At 42.1% G+C, this 20,885-nt stretch overlaps 1 protein-coding gene across 1 annotated transcript; it reads left to right on the forward strand.

Moving 5' to 3' along the window:
- The first annotated feature begins 451 nt into the window (after positions 1 to 451).
- On the forward strand, positions 452 to 13,188 carry zgc:158376 (uncharacterized protein LOC100101643 homolog). Its single transcript, XM_061065274.1, has 11 exons — positions 452 to 950; positions 2,573 to 2,773; positions 5,134 to 5,277; positions 5,910 to 5,996; positions 6,116 to 6,301; positions 6,412 to 6,444; positions 7,381 to 8,651; positions 8,862 to 9,025; positions 9,152 to 9,313; positions 9,435 to 9,656; positions 11,239 to 13,188. The coding sequence occupies exons 2-11, from the start codon at positions 2,588 to 2,590 to the stop codon at positions 11,517 to 11,519; spliced, it is 2,736 nt and encodes a 911-aa protein (XP_060921257.1). The 5' UTR covers positions 452 to 950; positions 2,573 to 2,587; the 3' UTR covers positions 11,520 to 13,188.
- Positions 13,189 to 20,885: the final 7,697 nt, after the last annotated feature.

The raw sequence follows: 20,885 nt of genomic DNA on the forward strand, positions 1-20,885 counted from the left end.
ATGTGAATTTTTTTTTGCAACAGTCTTTTCTTGTTATTCTGGAAAAAGGGGGTCTCCAAAGAAAGCGTTGACGTGCAACAACACAAGTGAGAACTACAAGTTCCAGGAGCCTTTCTTCATTCGTTTTGTGACGTAATCACGCAGAGGCGGGGCGCGCATAATATGACTGCCCATATTTTACGGGCAAAATTTATTTATTTATTTTATTTTTTTCCCTCTCTCTCCGAGGTAAAAGGGAAGAGCGGTGTATGAAGTCACCTGTGTGATGTAATCAATGCAGGGGGTTTAACGTGTCACAACCTGAGTGACAACACTGAGCAGAATCACACACAACACAGAACAGCCACACAATAGAAACGGAGAACAATAGCAGCGCGCTGTTCTTTGATAATTTTTTTTTTTTTTTTTTAAATCTGATTTTAATTTTGCGATCAACAGGGCCTAGTTCCCGCGGAAGGTTATCACCGAATTGAGATTAATAACACTGCGCTTCAGTTAAAATGAGCCATTTTAAGGTGTTTTGAAGCCCCCCCGGGAGGAAGAGGAGAACACGTTGTAACGTGCGGAGCGGAGGGGAGAGAGAGAGAGAGGTGCACTCACACAGAGAGAGAGAGAGAGAGAGAGAGAGGGGGAGACAGGAGTGAATGGGCACGACTCAAGTCAGTAGCACTGCGCCCTTCATTTAATCGATATCGATCAGTTTGGGTAATCGAGACATTTAAGACCCCACAGCGGGGTCCGTGACGCTAAGCCCGGGAGCTAGCTGGAGCACCGTGAAGCTAACAACGATGGGACGCCTCCTGTGAAGCTGCCCGGAGCCAACAGCAGCCAGGCGGAGAAAGAAACAAGGAAGCGGACGGCTAGCTACAACACAAGCTAACGTGGGGCTAACTGTTGGCTATATTATTTTCTAATGAGCGACCAGGGAGCATGCGACCTGATACGAAAAGGTGAGCACCTGCTGATTTATTTCTTTATTTCCAGCCATGTTTCATAAACCCCCATGTGGCTGTTGTTTTTTTATTTATATATTTTTATGAAGCAGATAATGAAAGAGGAAGCATACTGCAGGCTGCGAAGGCACAACAGCTAACATGCTAACCTGTTAGCAAGCGTAACAATATCATCAGATTTCGGGGGGATGGGGAGGGTTAATGTGTAGCTTTTCACACATGTGCGTTTTAAATTAACAACAGCATCATATCCAGGAGTAAAATTCAAACAACTTGTGTGATATAAATTATAACGCTTTGCTTGTGTTGTTGAAATGTAGGTTAATGTGACGCGCTAGTTGTTAGCATTTAGCTTCTATCTCTGAAGTGAAGCCAGATGCGCATCTTCATTATTCTTCACTTGCTTATTCATGTTGTCTGTTTGTGTTTCTCTGCATTCAATCTGATGCTAATGTTATCACCCCGTCATAGAGAGAAGTTAACACACTATTCATGAGCTAAATGACAGGCAGTTGATTTTCACACATTAGTAATTGATTACACAATCCAGAGAGCTTTCTAACTGGTGACTCGTTTTTAAAAGAGATTCCTCCAACAAGCTGCTGTTTCCACCTGTCTTCATTAAGAAATAATAAACACAATAACAGCATGAACAGTGTAAACTAGTAAGAACATGTAAAAATAAGCATGCAGAGTCACCAGCAGCTCAATAAGTAAGAGTTTTGTTAGGTAGAAAAGTCAGCCCTGCAACAGTTTTCCAATTAATCAAATTCTCCATCAAAAGAAAAATGTTAAACATGTATTTAAATAACTAATCATGCAACACTTTTGTCAAATAGCTGATCTATTTTTTATTTTTTAAATCTATTTTTTAGTATTTATTTTTTGTACATTCTTAATTTTTCTTTTTTATATTTAAATTTTACTGTGTTCACTTTTTGTTTGCAATCTGCTGTAACACTGTAAATTTAAGATAAAGATAAGATATACTTTATTCATCCCAGCAGGGAAATTTAGGTGTTCTAGCAGCCAGCATACATACAAACACACAACACAACACATATATACATACATATCACACCCATACAAAAAAACATGAGCCCACAATACAGTTTGATATATGATGTATGCAACTCAGGCTAAAGTTTAAAAGTTTCCCTGTTGTGGGATAAATAAAGGATTATCTTATCTTATATGCAAAACATAACTAGCTCTTTTTTTTTAACTATCAGTGAGATGTGGACTGACACATGTACATCTAACTGTTGGGTTCAAATATATTTACTAATGTCATAGTCAAGAGACAAGTTAAAATTAAAGTTATCGCCTGTGTTATTAAATTGGAGAATAGAACAGTATCTTTAAAGCTCACTACACAAAGTCTGAATATCAAATCTGCAGCTTCTACCAATAAACCGGAGGTCAAGCACTCGTCAATTTAAATCCGAAATCTCTGTCCAATTTTTTCCCTTCACGCTGTGACAGTTTTCAGTTTTTAAACAACCGTATGTGTTTCCACAGTTTTAGCTTTGTTTGTTTATTCTGAGGCTTAAATGTAACCATGACAAAAAAAAACCTGTAATTTAACTATGGATGTGTTTCTCCCTCTGTGTCTGCAGCTGACTTGTTTCGGGATGTCGGGCAGTAAGGCGCTGGGCGGGGGGGCTGGCGGGGGGGCGCGGCGCAGGCGGACGAGGTGCCGGCGCTGCCAGGCCTGCATGAGGACAGAGTGTGGAGAGTGTCACTTCTGTAAGGACATGAAGAAGTTCGGAGGGCCCGGCCGGATGAAGCAGTCCTGCCTCCTGAGACAGTGCACAGCGGTGAGACAAGCAGACTAACACACACACAGTGATGTTGATGATAGGTTTTCAATGTTGTGAGTCTTAGGGACCCTCAGATGGGGATTTTAGTGAGTTTGGCCTCGTTATGCCTCTAGTGGAAAGAGGGAAATGGGGAGTGACATGCGTAAAAAGGCAGGCGGTCGAACCTTGGTCTCCTTTGAGGACCTCTGTACATGGGGTGTGCAACAAGATGCTAGGCTCTACGTTGCCCCTGCACTGTAGTCTAAACTAAACTACATGAGTAAAACTTTGTGTTAAAATCAGAGTTGCAGTCTGAAACAGAACTGCATCTATAGCTCTGTTATCCTGTAAAAAAACCCACCTATCACTGCTGTGAGCTGGATCGAAAGTACCAATCAAATGCTTCCGCGGCGGCCTGTGCTCTACTCAAAGTGCTACACAGACGCTGGAGTTGTTCCACATCGTATTCCACATTGTAAATAATGTGTCTACATAGGCTGCTTTAGTTACGGCTGTTTAACAAGCCTAACATTATCTTCATGTGGAGACTGCAGCGGAGAACAAATGGGACATCACTTCAAAGTTTGAGGCAGACAAAACCTCATGGAATGAGATCAGTACAGGTTGTGAGTGTGTCTGTTATTAATATTTGTTATTTAACCATTCATCGCTTGGGTTGGGAACCGGAGGGTTGCCGGTTCATGTCCCGGGGCGGACCAAAATATTGAAGTTGGTCTGGTAGCTGGAGAGGTGCCAGGTCATGGCACCGGACCCCCAACCACTCTGGTGCGCTCCTTGCATAGCAGTGTGAAGCAGCCCCACTCTGACATCTCTCCACTGATGCATGTCAACACGTCCTGTTTGTGCATGTGTGTGATTCGGGCCTATGTGTGTGAGAAGCATGGCTCTCAATAACAGAGTGTAAAACCAGAATTTCCCCTCAGGGATAAATATCAGATCAGAGTTTCGCTTTACATTTATTAAGAGATCACAGAGGGAGAAATCTATGAAGAAGGAAAGACCGGACAGAGTGTTCTCACACAGAGCGGTCCTCACAGAGATGCAAGAATTTTAAGTTGAAACACACAAAACCCATGATGGCTTCATTCCTGTACACACAGGCACACACAAATAAACACACACAGCTCAGATATACATGTCCACATAATCCTGTGATACACCTACAGATGTTTCACACAGACAAACACACACAGTCAGAAATGTAATCTTCAAATGCTGAAGGTGTTATTCTTTTTGTGCGTCTGTTAGTGTGTGTGTGTGTGTGTGTGTGTGTGTGTGTGTGTGTGTCGATTCTTCAAATAGCATCAGCAGGAAGATGGAGCCCAGCAGGAGAGGATGCTGGGTTTCCATGGCAACCAGAGATGGTTACTGGTACTGTGAGTGAGAGTGAGTTGGCTTTGATCCATCGCCATGGTTTCAAAGAGATGTTTTAACACACAGACATACTCACACACTCAAACTGAGCCAGTGGAACAGTGGTCATGTTATTTTTAGTGCTTATTTGATTTTTTTTATTCATTGTTTGTGGGTTTTTTTTTGTGGAGCAAAAGGAAGAGGTGGTGTTCGTATTAGATTTAATCCCCCTGAAAGAGGAGGAGATGATAGTTGAGGGTATGGATGCTCCTGTTTATTACCTGAGGTGAAGGGAGAGACATCCTCTGGTGGTCGGTGTGAGTCAGTGTAGTGAGACGGAGCTGAACGCTTCCTGCAGTGTGTTACTTCTGTTTCTACTTTAGCAGCGACTAGCGTAACACACCCCAAACTCTCACTTAACAGCTGGTTAAGCATATGCATTTTGGGATATCTAGACTGCAGGTTTTGTGGATGAAGAATATGAGGCTGGATTGACGGTTGTGTTTCTGTGTAAAAAAAAAACATTAAAGAAGACCGCCAATGGGATCCAAGATTACATCATGGCTGTTGCGTTCCCCCCATGTCTGTTCTCCACACCAACTTCTCCTCTGCACACAACCAAAGCCCATTGAAATGCCAGTTATATACTGTACAACCTTCTACACTCAAAATCTTATAATTTGACTGAAAACGATTATCTGGAAGTTAACACGTTCATGCGTTTGTGCTTTAAATCAGCAATAAGTACAATCTAGGGTTGTCTAAGGCACCTGATATTGGGTGAATTATTGTTTTATGATGACCAAATAATGCAGGCAAATGGCTGTACACTGTTTGAAGGATGTGCTTCCAGCAATACTGTAAACTCTGTCTGGTATATTTCTTTAAATGTCTGAGTCTCGCTCCGTTTGACTTGCAAATACACCTACCTGTCTCTCTCTCTAACTGACTGACTCACCTGTCTCTCTCTGTTTGTGTTTTTGTCTCTCTCTCTCTCTTTACAGCCGGTGCTGCCTCACACGGCGGTGTGCTTTGCGTGCGGCGAGGCGGGGAAGGAGGACACGGTGGACTCTGAGGATGAGAAGTTCAGCCTCTCTCTGATGGAGTGCACCATCTGCAACGAGATCATCCACCCGAGCTGCCTGAAGGTCAGTGTCGGCGTCTTTGTGTCAACGTTTACGTCTCTGATCTGTGACCTCGGATGACCTCAGAGATTTCTGTGCTCGCCCTCTCTCGCCTCTTTACATGTGATCGCTGCAGATTCTACTTTCACTTCTTTTCTCTGAGATGAAACTTTAATGAAGTTTGGAATAAATTGGGTCACTGCAGCAGCAAAGGGAGTAATAAAGAAAGATGCAGATCCAACATGGAGGGAATTAAGAGATCTTTGTTTTCATTATCATTGAGCTGCCACATTAATTCACACATGTTATCAAGAATGATCGGACTCAGGACCTTCAAAATAAATGCCACATTAACACAATGGTGAACTCAAGTCTTATTCCTGCAAATGTCCACCTGTTTACCTCGCTCTTTATTTTTAAACTGATGATAACAAACAAAACAAACTGAAATCACTGCTGCTGTTTTTTTTATTTTGTCATCAGTTAACAAAATCTGCAGCAACAGTTTTTTGCTTCAGTTTGAGAGACAATCAACAAAGTGTGTCAGACTTACCTGCAGAAGAAGATGTGTGTGCATGTACCGCATTTGTGTGTGTGTGTACTGTGTGTTTTTGTGAAGTTGTAGAGTGACCTGACCCGCCTCTTTGTCTCCTCAGATGGGTAAAGCAGAAGGAATCATCAACGACGAGATCCCTAACTGCTGGGAATGTCCGAAGTGCCACAAGGAGGGCAAGACCAGTAAGGTAAGACGAGGACCAGTAACAGGACCACAGGGTGACTTTATGTCGGCTATTGCACAAGTTGGGGCGCTGGTGGACTTGTTAGTCTGTGCAGGTGTGTAACCGTCTGTGTCTCTGTTCAGGACCAGGCGGACGGCTCAGGGAAGCGCAGGCTGGATAACGGAGAGGTAGGCCGCTGGAAACTGACAGACGACCCTCCCCCCAAAAAGAAAGCGCCTCCCTCCCTGGAGGAGGGGGGGAGGATGGATGGCGGGCACAAGAGGAAGAAGGAGAAGGAGCTGCCTCCTGACAGCGGGCCGAAGAAGAAGGTGAGGAGGAGGTCGGAGGAGGTGCTGCTTTAATTGTTCAGCCTGTTTACAGCTCTGACTGACTGTCTCTCTCTCTTTCCCTCTCTCTCTCTCTTGCTCTCTTTGCTCAGATAAAGGGCGCCCACGAAAAACGCCTCAAAAAGGTACAAAGTTTTCTGTTTTTTGTCCTGAAACAAACTGAAGCCCCTTTTTAGTTTCTTCTCTTCTTTCTATCCGTGTCAGGTCAGAATCAAATGAAATGTTTGATTAAACTTGTTAAAGAACCAGAGTTAACCTTCTATGTGGGCGGCAGTAGCTCAGTCTGTAGGGACTTGGGTTGGGAATCGGAAGGTCGCCGGTTCAAGTCCCGGCACGGACCAAGTCCGGAAATTGGTCTGGTAGCTGGAGAGGTGCCAGGCCACTTCCTGAGCACTGCCGAGGTGCCCTTGAGCAAGGCACCTAACCCCCCCCCCCCCCCACAAGCTCAGGAGCGCCCGCCGTAGGGCAGCCCCCTCACTCTGAGACATCTCCATTAGTGCATGTCCACAGGATCCTGTTTGTGCATGTGTGTGTATTTCAGTTCATGTTTGTGTAGCATGTTTACTAGACAGAGTGTAAAAACGAATTTCCCCTCGCGGGATCAATAAAGTATAAATTCTTCTTCTATATTTCTTTTCTGATACCTGAATTTGCTAAGCGACTTATACAGCATACTGATTTGATACCAGAGTTAGACTTGAACCAATTTTTAATATGAAGAAATACATTCAGAAAACTCTTTTTTCCCCACTTTGACTGTGGGAATCTAGAGAGAACATGAATACACTGGGGCTGCAAGCAGCACTAAGCGGGCCCTTGCATCTTTATGCACAGTGCGATGTGGCACAGCCGCAAAGTATGCTGCTGCGGTGATGTCTTTATCAGACAAATAACGTTTAAATAGCTATGAACTGTCAAGTCTTTGAGAGACTTTAAATGAACTCCAGGTACTTAGATGAACTCTCCTGTCAGATTCAGCCTCAGAGAGACGAGCTCAGGTCCTAAGCAGCAGGTTAAATTGGATCCAGATCCATGTTGACACCTCTTCTTCTCTCCATCAGAAACCCAAACAGGAGGCGGTGGAGTCCAATGGCCCCACCTCCTCAGCTGGAGGAGGGGCAGGAGGACTACAGAGCTCCTCAAATACATCTTCTCAGCCTGGGGGCGGAGGAGGAGGTGCAGGGGGGACGTCGAGTGCAGACCAGCGCTCTCACCACAGAGAGAAACTGGAACGCTTTAAGAGGATGTGCATGCTGGAGCGTCGGCCCGAGTCATCGTCATCCTCCTCCTCCAGCTCAGAGTCGGACTCCGAGTCGGACTCTGATGACTCCATGAGGGGGGACCAGGCGGGAGGAGGCTCCTCGCCTTCATCTTCCTCCCCTGCCCCGCCTCCTCCTGTCGTCTATGGTAACAGCAGCGGAGGTCGGGCGGAGAGAGAGAGGAGTCGCAGTGAGCGGGAGCGAGAGAGGGAGAGGGAACGACGTTTGGCCGAGCTGGGCTTCAGCGCCAGTGAGGAGTCTGAGGGGGAGGCAGGGAGGGGTGAGGAGGAGGTGAAGGAGGAGGAGCTTGGTGGTGAGAAGGCTCGGAGGAGAGGGGGAGGAGGGGATGTGGGGTTGCCCTCGAGAGGACGTAAAGGAGCACTGCTGGACTTGGAGGAGGAGGACACAACCACCTCTGAAAGGACCAGGAAAAACTCTGCCTCCCTCCCCCCGCCCTCACCCCTTTCCTCAAATCAGATGCCTCCATCCTCTCAACACGATGGCTTCACTGGGAAGCAGCGCAGCAACGGCCAGGAGGCCCGCAATGGACGGACACGAGGAGGTACAGGAGGGGGGCGGGAGGGAGGGGAGAAAGAGAACGCCAGTGGCGTTCTGACCAATCACAGACACAGCGGGGGAGGAGGGGGAGGGACCAAAGGCAGCGGGAGCCGCGGCAACAAGATCCGTAGCAACAGTAAGAACCAGACGTCCAGAAACAGCATCACCTCGTCCTCCTCCATCCCCACCTCTAACGGTGGAGGGGGAGGCCCAGGGGGAGGCGGCTTGATGATGTCAGCTATGGCGGCATCTCCTTGCTCGCAGCCTTCCCGCCTCGCCCCTCGCTCTCAGATGATGAAGCGCAGCCCGCCAGCCGTTCCCTCGCCCCCCCGGCCCATTCAGATGGAGAGACACTTAGTGCGTCCCCCTCCCGCCTGCCCCGAGCCCAGCTGCCTGCCGCTGGACTCAGGCTCCTCCCACATCATGACACGCGACGTGTGGCTCAGAGTGTTCACGCATCTGAGCCAGAGAGAGCTGTGTGTCTGCATGAGGGTGTGCCGCACCTGGAGTCGGTGGTGAGTCAGATTATAGCACTGCGACATCATCGCTCTGACACTCGACAGACATCTTTTTTTAGTTAAAAATGTGTATTTCTATAAAGTTTAACCATGACATCATCACCCTGGGACATCTGACATTTCGGGGGTTGAAATTTTAAAAGACACTTTGCTAGTTGTTTGTAGTTTGTCAGTTCAGTATGTGATTTATGTGTGTGTGTTGTTAAGGTGCTGTGACAAACGTCTATGGACTCAGATCGACCTGAGCCGGCAGCGATCCATCACCCCCCCTATGCTGAGTGGTATCATCCGCCGACAGCCCGTCTCCCTGAACCTGGGTTATACCAACATCTCCAAGAAACAGTTAATGTGGCTCATCAACCGCTTACAAGGTGCTGACATCACTTCCTGTTTGCCTATTGTGTCCCTTATTGAAGGCTTATTTATTGACTCTGACAAGGGAGTCTTGCAGAAAGTCCGACCCCATAAGTCTGATCTGTCCCGTCTGTCCCGTTCAGGTCTCCTGGAGTTGAATGTGTCCGGTTGTCCGTGGCCTGCAGTCTCTGCTCTGTGTCAGGCCATCTGTCCCTGTCTGAAGCTGCTGGACCTCAGCAGAGTGGAGGACCTCAAAGATTCACACCTGAGGGAGCTACTGGCCCCCCCACCTGACACCAGGACAGGTGAGACAAACGACAAAAAAACAGTTTATTGAACCTGGTCATCATTTTCTTAGTTGAACAGAAATCTTTGGTGAAATTTCATTTGTAACACACACCTGTGTTTTTTTTTTTGGTCGACCAGCTCACGGGGAAACAAGAGTGGGGCGTTTCCAGAACATGACGGAGCTGCGATTGGCTGGCTTGGACCTGTCAGATGCGTCGTCCCGCCTGTTGGTGCGTTACGTTCCTCACCTGACCAGGTTAGACCTGAGTCACTGTGCGAACGTCACAGACCAGACAGTGCACACCCTCAGCTCCCACATCTCCCCCCTGAGAGAGAGCCTCACCCACATCAACCTGGCTGGTAAATGATTTACTTTGTGTGGTAGTTTGCTTTCTGTGTGGTAGTTTGCTTTATGTGTGGTAGTTTGCTTTATGTGTGGTAGTTTGTTTTATGTGTGGTAGTTTGCTTTATGTGTGGTAGTTTGCTTTCTGCGTGGTAGTTTGCTTTATGTGTGGTAGTTTGCTGTCTGCGTTGTAGTTTGCTTCATGTATGGTAGTTTGCTGTCTGCGTGGTAGTTTACTTTGTGTGGTAGTTTGCTGTCTGCGTTGTAGTTTGCTTCATGTATGGTAGTTTGCTGTCTGTGTGGTTGTTTACTTTGTGTGGTAGTTTGCTCTATGTCTGGTAGTTTGCTGTCTGCATGGTAGTTTACTTTATGTGTGGTTGTTTTTTTCTTGTATGGTAGTTTGCTGTCTGTGTGGTTGTTTACTTTGTGTGGTAGTTTGCTCTATGTGTGGTAGTTTGCTGTCTGCATGGTAGTTTGCTTTATGTGTGGTTGTTTACTTTATGTATGGTAGTTTGCTGTCTGTGTGGTAGTTTACTTTGTGTGTGGTAGTTTTTTTCTTGTATGGTAGTTTGCTGTCTGCGTGGTAGTTTACTTTGTGTGGTTGTTTTTTTCTTGTATGGTAGTTTGCTATCTCTGTGGTAGTTTGCTGTCTGCATGGTAGTTTGCTTTATGTGTGGTTGTTTACTTTATGTGTGGTAGTTTGCTTTATGTGTGGTTGTTTACTTTATGTGTGGTTGTTTACTTTATGTATGGTAGTTTGCTGTCTGTGTGGTAGTTTGCTTTATGTGTGGTTGTTTACTTTATGTGTGGTTGTTTACTTTATGTGTGGTTGTTTACTTTATGTGTGGTTGTTTACTTTATGTATGGTAGTTTGCTGTCTGTGTGGTAGTTTGCTTTATGTGTGGTTGTTTACTTTATGTGTGGTTGTTTACTTTATGTGTTTTAGTTTGCTGTCTGTGTGGTAGTTTGCTTTATGTGTGGTTGTTTACTTTATGTGTGGTAGTTTGCTCTATGTGTGGTAGTTTTTTTTCTTTTATGGTAGTTTGCTGTCTGTGTTTTAGTTTGCTTTATGTGTGGTTGTTTACTTTATGTGTGGTAGTTTTTTTTCTTGTATGGTAGTTTGCTGTCTGTGTGGTAGTTTGCTGTCTGTGTTTTAGTTTGCTGTCTGTGTGGTAGTTTGCTGTCTGTGTGGTAGTTTGCTGTCTGTGTGGTAGTTTGCTGTCTGTGTGGTAGTTTGCTTTATGTGTTTTAGTTTGCTGTCTGTGTGGTAGTTTGCTGTCTGTGTGGTAGTTTGCTCTTGGGGCTGTGATTTTATGATATTGACTCCTTTATATTGATGTATGATTGATGTGTAATCTTGTTTGTAGTTTATTCTTTGAGTTGTAGTTTCTTGTCTTTTCTTGTTTTAATGTCTGGTTTGTTGACATCTGTCCGTGTTGTTTGTTTTAGTGTAGGTTGTATTCTTTTGGTTGGGTTGCACTTTCCTGTTGCAGTTTTGTTTCCAGTCTGTGTTTCAATTTCTGTGTCTGGGTTGTTCTTTCCTGACTGCATGTCTGCATTTGTGTGTGTTTGAAAGTAAAGAAAGTTTGTGTTTTTCAGGTTGTGTGAAGGTGACGGAGCAGTGTGTCCCATTGCTGCGTCGCTGCACCTCCCTGCAGACGGTGGACCTGCGCTCCTGCTCCCTCCTCTCCTCTGAGACCGGACAGCTGCTCTCCTTCCCTTCCCACGCCTCCTCCACCTCCACCTCCACCTCCACCTCAACCACCTCTGCCACCACAACAGTCGCTGCTTCATCCTGTTCCACGTCTGCTGCCTCCTCCTCCTCGTCCTCGTCCTCCTCCTGTCCTCCTGAAGACAGAACGCTGCTGAAGAACAGCTAGAGTCCTCCTTCATGTCATGTGACACTAAGGTCCAGGCGGCCCACAAGCCTCGCTTCCTTCCTCATTACACTACAGACAGGTGAAGAAGAGGAAGAAGAAGAAGAAGAAGAGGAGGATGAGGAGGAGGGACCTGTGCAACATTTCTCCTGATGTTGGGAAAGTGTTGTTGGCGAGTAGAAGAAGATGAAGAGGAGGCGGAGAAACATATTTCGGGAAAGTTGTCGGTGATAGTTAAAAATAGAAACCCTGAGCATGTACATATTTGTTCTCTGTACATTTTTGGGTGTGTGTATATACCTGTAGTTTACTGTAAATTACCCTTAAAATTTGGGACATCACCTCCCACCAACACTCCTTTCGTTCCCTCCTTTCCTTCTATCCTCCCTTCCTTCCGTCCTTCCACCCTACAACCAATCATCATGCCAGGCATCCACCTGCTCTACAGTAGCTGCAGAACTGGGGGAAAAAAAAATGGAAATCAATGTTGTCCAGGTTTAGTTGCTATTGTTTGAAAGGTGGCGTTGCCCGTCAGACCCCGCCTCCCCGTCCAAACAGGAACTGAGGGGCTTAGGTTTGTCGTCAGGAAGATGTTTCATCTTCAAGAACAGTTTGACATGCGTGTTTTTCAACTCAGATACAGACAGTGTGCGGGTTAGGCTAACACTTTTCCTCTACTTCTAGTCTTTATGCTAAGCTAGGCTAAACACGTTATTCTCCAAAAACACAGATTTTTGAATGAAATCTAACAGGATTAAAAAGCGTCTGCAGTTGGCCATAATACCCTCCTCTGTAGGTCCAAAGGGACGTCCACATGCGTTTAAGCTGCAGGATTATTCTCGCCTAAAGCTAGAAAGAGTTTTATTGATCTAAACATGGTGTTACCGAGAATTCACAAAACAAGCTTTGAACTCTGCAGAGCAAACAAATCAGACACTAAACCCAAACATAACCTGTGATTTTGTCCATAGACCCTTCTCTTAAAGTTTACTCAGACAAGACAACAGCGTCCTCAAGACGGAGCTGCAGTTGGAGGTTTGATCTGTCACTGATCTTTCCAACGTATCTCCTCACATTTGATTAATCGTTTTTTGGGCTTAAATTGTGAAAAATCATCTTTAGCCTAATGGTACGTCTTTGGGTGTTTTTGTTTTGTCCGACCATCAAACAGGAAACACTCACTTTACTGTGGCGCCGGAACAGACTAAGTTTGTCTTTTTGCGTCAGAAATGTCTTAAACCAGAAATCAGTTACCCAAATTTTTTTTTTTGACCTATCATTGCAGCTTTGGACAGTGTTAAATAACATAAATATTAAAGTTTATAGATCCCAAGTATTGTGAGAAAGTAAGATAGTCACTTTTGCCCGAGTTCACTCTTGTTGTATTTTCTTCTTCTCTGAAAGAATCCGTTTGTACTCGTGTTCGTTCCTCAGTACGGACGCTACTGCTGTCAGAGCGAGCTTAATGAATGTATAAAGCTGAATCCAACATCTAATCAGAGACTGGGCTGCAGGATCAGTGTTAATCGTGATTGTATAAAACCAGTGTGAACTAAACCAGTAAACTCTGAGGCTGCAGGTGTGAACAGGAGGTCAGTGCAGGGTAATATATGCAAAGACAATTCAAGTCAGATCCACTCACCGTGTTTAAGACCACCTCACCAGGTTGATGGAAGAAAATAGAAAGTCCCAAAAATAGCCCCTCCCTCTTACACCAACCAGTACTAGAGAGGCAAAATGTCCCATTCCCTTTGACAGAGTGTTGTCTGTACATATGCAAAAACATTTTAGAATCACCAATCACCAATCTGTTCAGACCAAAAGCGAAGTGGATTTTTACTGTGGCTTGGAAACAACAACAAAAAAAAAAGCAAAGATGCAAACTGAGAGCATATAACTTGGAGGATCATTTCTCCTGATGGTCCTGGTGTTGCTTCCTAAATGCTAAACCAAACTCCATTTAAAAAAACAAACAAAAAAAAAACATTTTAAAGTTATTGCAAGCAGACCTGGCAATGCATGAATTAAGCTCTTTGTACAAATCTGCATCATGATGGAGTTATTTCAGCATCCTTCCAACCTGTCTGATGAGATTAAATCACCTGAACAATCTGTTTATTTTGGAGCTCATAGTGCTCTAGTGAACCAGATTATAGCGGCCATTCGGCAGAGACACATCGACAGGTGCTCTTCAGCTGAACCGGAACGCCGGTGGTTGGTGTCCATGAGAACAATCCTGATTCTGAGCCGAGCTAACGGGTCATTAAACTGGGCGCTGGAGCAGCAGGGAAGTTAATCCAGACACTGTTTGTGGAGAAAGAGGGGAAATAAACAGAATTTTGTGAGAGTTTGGGTAATTTTATAAACCTACATAATAATGGCTTTTGGTTTTCTGAAGTATTTGGGTAGGCGTATATTCTCTTCTTTAGCCAACAATAATAACGCACGTTATGGAGAGGTCAGAATTTGTTAGAAAAACACACAAGGCAAAGCTCTGCTTCTCTTCGGTCTGAACAGCTTCAATCAAACAGTTTGAGATGGTTAGAGAGGAATGTTTTACTCTTGTGACAAAACAATGGTAACAGTCCCCCCCCCCCCTATTTCCAGTTTCGTTATGCTAAGCTAGGCTAACCTTCCTGAAAGATGTCATTTTGCTCTGCCTGGCACTAGCAGTATTGCTTGAAGACGCCTTTTGTCTTCATCATCGCTGCAGGAGAAGGGTGTTCAGGTGTGGGTTTGGTTAAAGGTGTTTTCCTTCCTGTTTCCTGTTTGTGTGTGGGGGTGTGTGTGTGTGTGTGTGTGTGTGTGGTGTGTGTGTGTGATCAGACCGACAGCGCCGGGTGTGTTTGAAACTGAGCCTCAGTGTCTTCGACTTTCGCCTCAATCATTCATCTTCCCTCTTTGTGTTTTCTACCTGCTGCGTTTTCCTTCATGTGTCCGTCACCTCTGGGAAGTGATTGGTCGTCTTTTTTCTCAGGAGTTTTCTTTTTTTTCCCGCTTTGAATCAGGTTTTAATTTATTTGAGATCCACAGCAGCACTCATCAGCCCAAACATTCCTGCAAAAGAGAAACATTTTTTTGTTGTTTTTTTTTTTTTTTTTACTCCTCACACTCCTTTTTTTTATGCAACAATCCACCTATGTGTTTTTTTTTTCTTTTCTACATGATGAACATTTCTACCTGTGTTTGCTGCATTATCAAATAACTTCTTCTTTTTTTTAATATGTTTTTCTACAAAAGCCTATTTCTGCCAGAAAGCAAACACTGGGAGTTTGAAAACATAATAATACTCATGGTATGTCAAAATTATGAGCTACTTAATCAAGTTTATAAGTATGGATCACTGGCTTGCTGTCTTGTTTTGTCTGATCTTGGTTTTATTTTAAACTCTTTACGATCCTGATTTATCTCTGGATCTTGATTTATTGTCTCGTAATCTTGATTAAGTATCTCGGCCTCCTGGCTTCAAAAATCAAATTGTTGATCTATATCATAAAGTTTGATGATTTATTTTATATTTTGTCAAAATCCACATTCTGCTTGTCATATCAGACTCCTTTTCTCAAAGTCTTGACTTTCTTAACTATCCAGTGAGCTCAGTCTATCACATCACATAGCTTTAAAATCTATTGTGTTTTTTTCTTCTTTTCATTCCCCATATTCTGAGTTTTCTTTATGATAATCTGGCTCTCTGAGAATCTTGATTTACCCCTATCACGAGATTGTAATCCTGATTGATCTCAGGATCCAAAACGACTGTGCCATTATCTCGACATAAAAGCCATAATCTTTAATATTTCGTTATTCCGATCACACAAATCTCAGACTTCATTTTTTTGATGCACTTGATTTCTCTTTTTCTTAAAACTCATTATTCAAGTTTTTAAAGTCAAGATTTTGACTCATTGTCAAATCAAATAGCAGAAAGTCAACTTCAAAAGCACATATCATTTCTTCCATGAGTATTTTTAATGTGTTATTCCTTACATTTGCTTTTTTTTTGGCCTAACTAGGCTTCTGTAGTTTTCTCAGGGGCCTCACTTATGAAAAATCAAGTACCAGTAATCAGATTCTGAATTTTATTTCCGTATGTTTCTTACATCAAAGTTTCGGCTTTTGATGTGCTGAAAAAAAACAAAAACAATGCAAGCTGCTGAATTTTTTTGGTGGTCGAGGCAAACTATGTTCAGTCAGATGTTTCATAAATGATGCCCAGATGTTCCTATCAGCACACACCACTGTGACTGTCTGCTGTTTGTTTTCTATTTGTGTGAACTGGCTGTCTCATCATGTGAGGCGGTGGCACTGAGGGAGGGGAGGGGGGGGACGGGGTGGCTAGGGAAGAAATGTTATTTACATATTTGATTTTGTTGTTTTTCAGATGTATATGACAAATCAAACAGCCAAACAAATCACGGACCACAGTTATAAAATACTGAATATTAGCTGTCAGGGTCGACTTGTACTGCTGGTTAGCGTGATGCATGTAAGCTTGCTGGTCAGGTTCAAGCGTTCTGGCGGTAACTGTTGCGTTACCTCTGCTGCACTGAAAACTAAAGAACAAAGACATCAAATAAAATAAAAAATGTAATCATGCTGGGAGAACAAGCAGAAACTAGACAAAGTTACCGGTTAGCTAGAAAGCTAAATAAGATTTAATCCTAAGTTGTTTTTTTGCCTCACCATATTTTGTGAATGAGCTATCATGTTAGCCTATTAGCAAGCTAACGGCTAGTTAGCTAGCTAGTGTTAGCTCGCTACAAAAGCAGTGGCGGTTTAGCCAAATTCTGAAACCGTATATGGGACAAAATGAAACGAGAACAAACAAGAGAAGAACATTGAAATCACATCGTGGAAAAAAAGAGCCATTCTAAGCCTTAGGAACAAGTAATGCTAACGATAGCTCGTGACTAAATGTTTAGGTATCTCCCCACAGAGAGATGTTTTAACATTTTATTGACTAATAAGTAAGCTCATGAAACAAGCTTCAACTAGTCAGGCTAACTAGTCTTAACTTGCTTCTATAGCTGTAGAGATTGGTTAATGTTTACCATGTTAATCAGTTTTAAGGAGAATTTTAGGACAAGAACAATTAGTTTGGATTTGGAACAGTTTATTGGTAATAATCAATAATAATGACAGATCCCAGCTAGAGTTAAACGACACTGTTTCACGTAGTTCGTTGATTTTATTTTTTTATGAGCGAGGTTTGATGCAGTGCAGTGGAGGTAATACAACAATGAAGAGCACTACATTAGCCTGTGGTTCCTATGAGCTGGTGGAGGTTTTGGACCGGCTGTAGTCCAGAAATAAAAGTATTAGAAGTGAGATATTAAATTGCCATGTCATATGCCTTGTTGTGCCATAAACACACCAGATACGAGTTTCACTGTGTTCAGTCTGAATGGGTCATTTTTTTATATTTAATTTTTTGTACTCGATTTTGTTGTTGTTTTTTTTTACTGTGACTTCGACATGGGAATAGACGCCTCACTGTTCTGTTATTGATGCATATCACAGCTTCAAACTTCGCCTAGCAACAAGTGGGGAGATCAAACCCGATTGGGCGATTATTCTTACTTCTAAAAGCTCTTATCCAATCAGACGCCCAGACATATCTCACTTTTCTTCTCGATCTTAGTAAAAAAAAAAAATCTCTAATTTCTTCATGGATGTTTTTAAAAGATGCACTGGATCATCATCATAATCATTTTCATCCTCACCTTTTGCCAAATGTAGTTTTTGTTGTGAAAAGGGGCATTTTATCCCGTTTTTTTTTTTTTCTTTGTTTGCTTTTCGTTCTTTTTTTTTATACTTTGTCCATGACTCTTCCATTGTGTTGGTGAAAAAAAATGAGGAAGAAGTTGGAACAAAAAGTGAAAGACACAAAAAGACCAACTCAAGGCAGCTACATATGAGTGACTACTGTAAAATGACTAACTAATAAAGAAGCAATGGGTTTGTTTTTACATACTGTGAGTCTGTTTGTTCATTACAAAGTAATGTAACTCCTGCTCATGTCACACACAAAATCTGGGACCTTTAGGTCGATAGGTGTTTATGTGGAGATGTTAAACCAGTCAGGGGAGTAGCTCATAGCCTAAAACCTGACGTTTTGCTTCAGGATGGAGCAGATTGAGGAATGTGCAGCGGAGTTAAAAACGACTTAGTGTAGTGGAGAAACATGTAGATGTGAAGACTTGACACAGCCAGGATATTTGACAGGTTTTTTTTAGATATTTAACTTCAAGTAAAATTCAAAACTCAGTAAAAGTGTTCCTCCTTAACATCTTAGTTGAATTGAAATCTGAAATAAATAATGTTTTTATCTCAAAGCTCAACGTACTCATTATGTTGGATAACTTATTTGACATATTGTTTGACTTATCGATTCGTATGATCATCACTTGAGGTTTCAGCTCATAAAGATGGAACTCATTATATTTAACGGGGAAAGATGAATGAAAAACAGTTCTTCAAACTGCACACACAGCTGAGCATACACGGCTTCATCCGTCTTTATTGAAATTCTGCTCACTGAATAATACATCAATAATAATCAGATAATTCTAATTACAACAAAGTATAAAATCCATCATATAGGCCTCTGAATGTTTGCACTTTTTTCTTTGGACAAATATGTTTAGGAGCTTCACTTGTGTTTGTTTTTTTTTTAAATCAGACTTAACTTTATGTTTTGACAAGCAGGTACCATAGGCAGGTACCATAGGCAGGTACCATAGGCAGGTACGCGCATGCGAAGGGGGCACCACACCACAGAGGTGCACACGGGCCCACGCGGGGAGAGGAGTGTACTGGGGCGTTCAGGTACGCCTCGTACATTTGACTGTCACAATTTGAACTCACTGTATTTCAAAATTGTGTTTAGTAGCCTAATAGTCTTGGTGTCAAATTGAAAGCTGTGAGTGAGATAAAATGTGTCTATAAACAAACATCGTGTAGCAAATTACCGAAATTTACTTTTAGGCTGTTAGCGCTTAACTTAGCAGCTTAACAAAATGTATTTATTTATTTGTTTGTTTACTTAACATGGACATACAGTAACATTGGTGCTGTAACATTTAACCATGCACAAGTTCCAGATGCACTGCTCTTTAGAAACAACAGAGATAAAGATAAAAAGGGTAAGAAAAAGAAAACAGTTCAGTTATGAATGCAACAGGGATAAAATACAGTTACAGAGAGAAAAATATACAAGCTCATGTGCGTTTAAGTGTGAGAACAATGTTGTTTCTCCTTCAGCCATGATTTAATAGCTTTGTTAAAAACATTTAAACTGTAGCATTTCCAGTTCAGTGGGTAGACAATTCCAATGTATAAACACATTTCGAGTTTAAATAAAGTCTATATTTACTGACTTGCTCGGTGGTCTTAAAATGATTCTACATGAAGTCTGCAGTGAAGTACAATTATAACTATTTTTTTTAAATTTATTTATTTAATAGGGACAATGCAATTTAACATAATTTCAATACAAAGCATGAAACTGATGTGCTGCATAAAGAGTTTATAGCTGTTACTAATTTCCAACTCGTGTCTCCAGTTGGGCCTTTGTGTAAACAAACAGATTAAAATGTACAACATTCAGTTACATAAAACCCCATAACACGATATGAGGATACGTTAAAATACATGTACAACAATACAAATGCTATAAACCAGTTTAAAATAAAGTTTAAAGATACTACTTAAAAGTGGGTACAGCTCTGGCTTGCTTTGAGCATTTCACTTGTTTCGTAAAAGATTTTAAGTCCGAGATTAATTTTATTCCAGGTGTTTAATGTGTTCCAGAGTTTACAGCCTTTGATGGAGAAGGCTGATTGACCAAATGTAGATGTACGACAGGGATGGGCAACTTTGGTCACAGCAAGGGTCACATTCATTTAATTCTCACTGCCAGAGGGCCAAATTGTAGGATACAAAAACGATTACAGTCATTTTTTTCTCCAATTTAACTCAACATATACCAGTGATCAAATATTATTATGGACATACTTCTGGTTTTCATGATTTCATGGCATATTTAGTCATGTTTTCTTCATGTTTCCAATTAATTGATATGTAAAAATTGACCTGAGGGCGACGTTGAGGGTTGATGGGGGCCGCCAGTTGCCCACCCCTGATCTACGATGTTGTACGCTACAGTTTCCACTCACAGTGCTTCTCGTTACCCTGTTTCCGTCCTGTCTTTGAACATATCTGGAGAGAGGTTCAGGGACCAGATTGTTGATACATTTAAAAACAAGTTTGAGGAAACATAGAATAGAATAGAATAGAATAGAATTACTTTATTGATCCCAAACTGTTACAGCAGCAGGTTGTCCAAACACACAATATGAGTAAAAAAACACAATGTTAGCAAATCTAAACACAATATAATATTAACTACAAAGTAAATAAGTACTAAAAATATCAAAAATAAGAATGTGAATATATACAACCAGGATTTCACTAAGCATTACTAGTCTTAAATAGGAAGATTAAATACGGAAGATTGAAGGTAAATGTGCAAAAACAGAGTCTTAGATGGTTATAAATAAAAAAAGTTTGAGGAAACAAAAAAATGCATAAAGCTCTCAAAACTGAGTAGATTGTGTTTTTGCCACCGGACAGGTTTTTTTGTCCATTATTTTCAAGGCCTGGTTGTGAGAGGTTTCTGATTGTAGAGGGTGAAGCTTGTGACCAAAACTGTCTTTGACATGAGCCCACAATACAGTTTGATATATGATATAGCCTGAGTTGCATACATCATATATCAAACTGTATTGTGGGCTCATGTTTTTTTGTATGGGTGTGATATGTATGTATATATGTGTTGTGTTGTGTGTTTGTATGTATGCTGGCTGCTGGAACACCTAAATTTCCCTGCTGGGATGAATAAAGTATATCTTATCTTTATCTTAAATTTACAGTGTTACAGCAGCAAAGAGCAAAGATTGCAAACAAAAAGTGAACACAGTAAAAATTTTAATATAAAAAAGAAAAATTAAGAATATACTAAAAAATAGATTTAAAAAATAAAAAATAGATCAGCTATTTGACAAAAGTGTTGCATGATTAGTTATTTAAATACATGTTTAACATTTTCTTTTGATGGAGAATTTGATTAATTGGAAAACTGTTGCAGGGCTGACTTTTCTACCTAACAAAACTCTTACTTATTGAGCTGCTGGTGACTCTGCATGCTTATTTTTACATGTTCTTACTAGTTTACACTGTTCATGCTGTTATTGTGTTTATTATTTCTTAATGAAGACAGGTGGAAACAGCAGCTTGTTGGAGGAATCTCTTTTAAAAACGAGTCACCAGTTAGAAAGCTGCTGGAACACCTAAATTTCCCTGCTGGGA

The sequence above is a fragment of the Labrus mixtus genome, chromosome 20 (genome assembly GCF_963584025.1).
Source record: "Labrus mixtus chromosome 20, fLabMix1.1, whole genome shotgun sequence".
In the NCBI taxonomy this organism is placed as follows: Eukaryota; Metazoa; Chordata; class Actinopteri; order Labriformes; family Labridae; genus Labrus; species Labrus mixtus.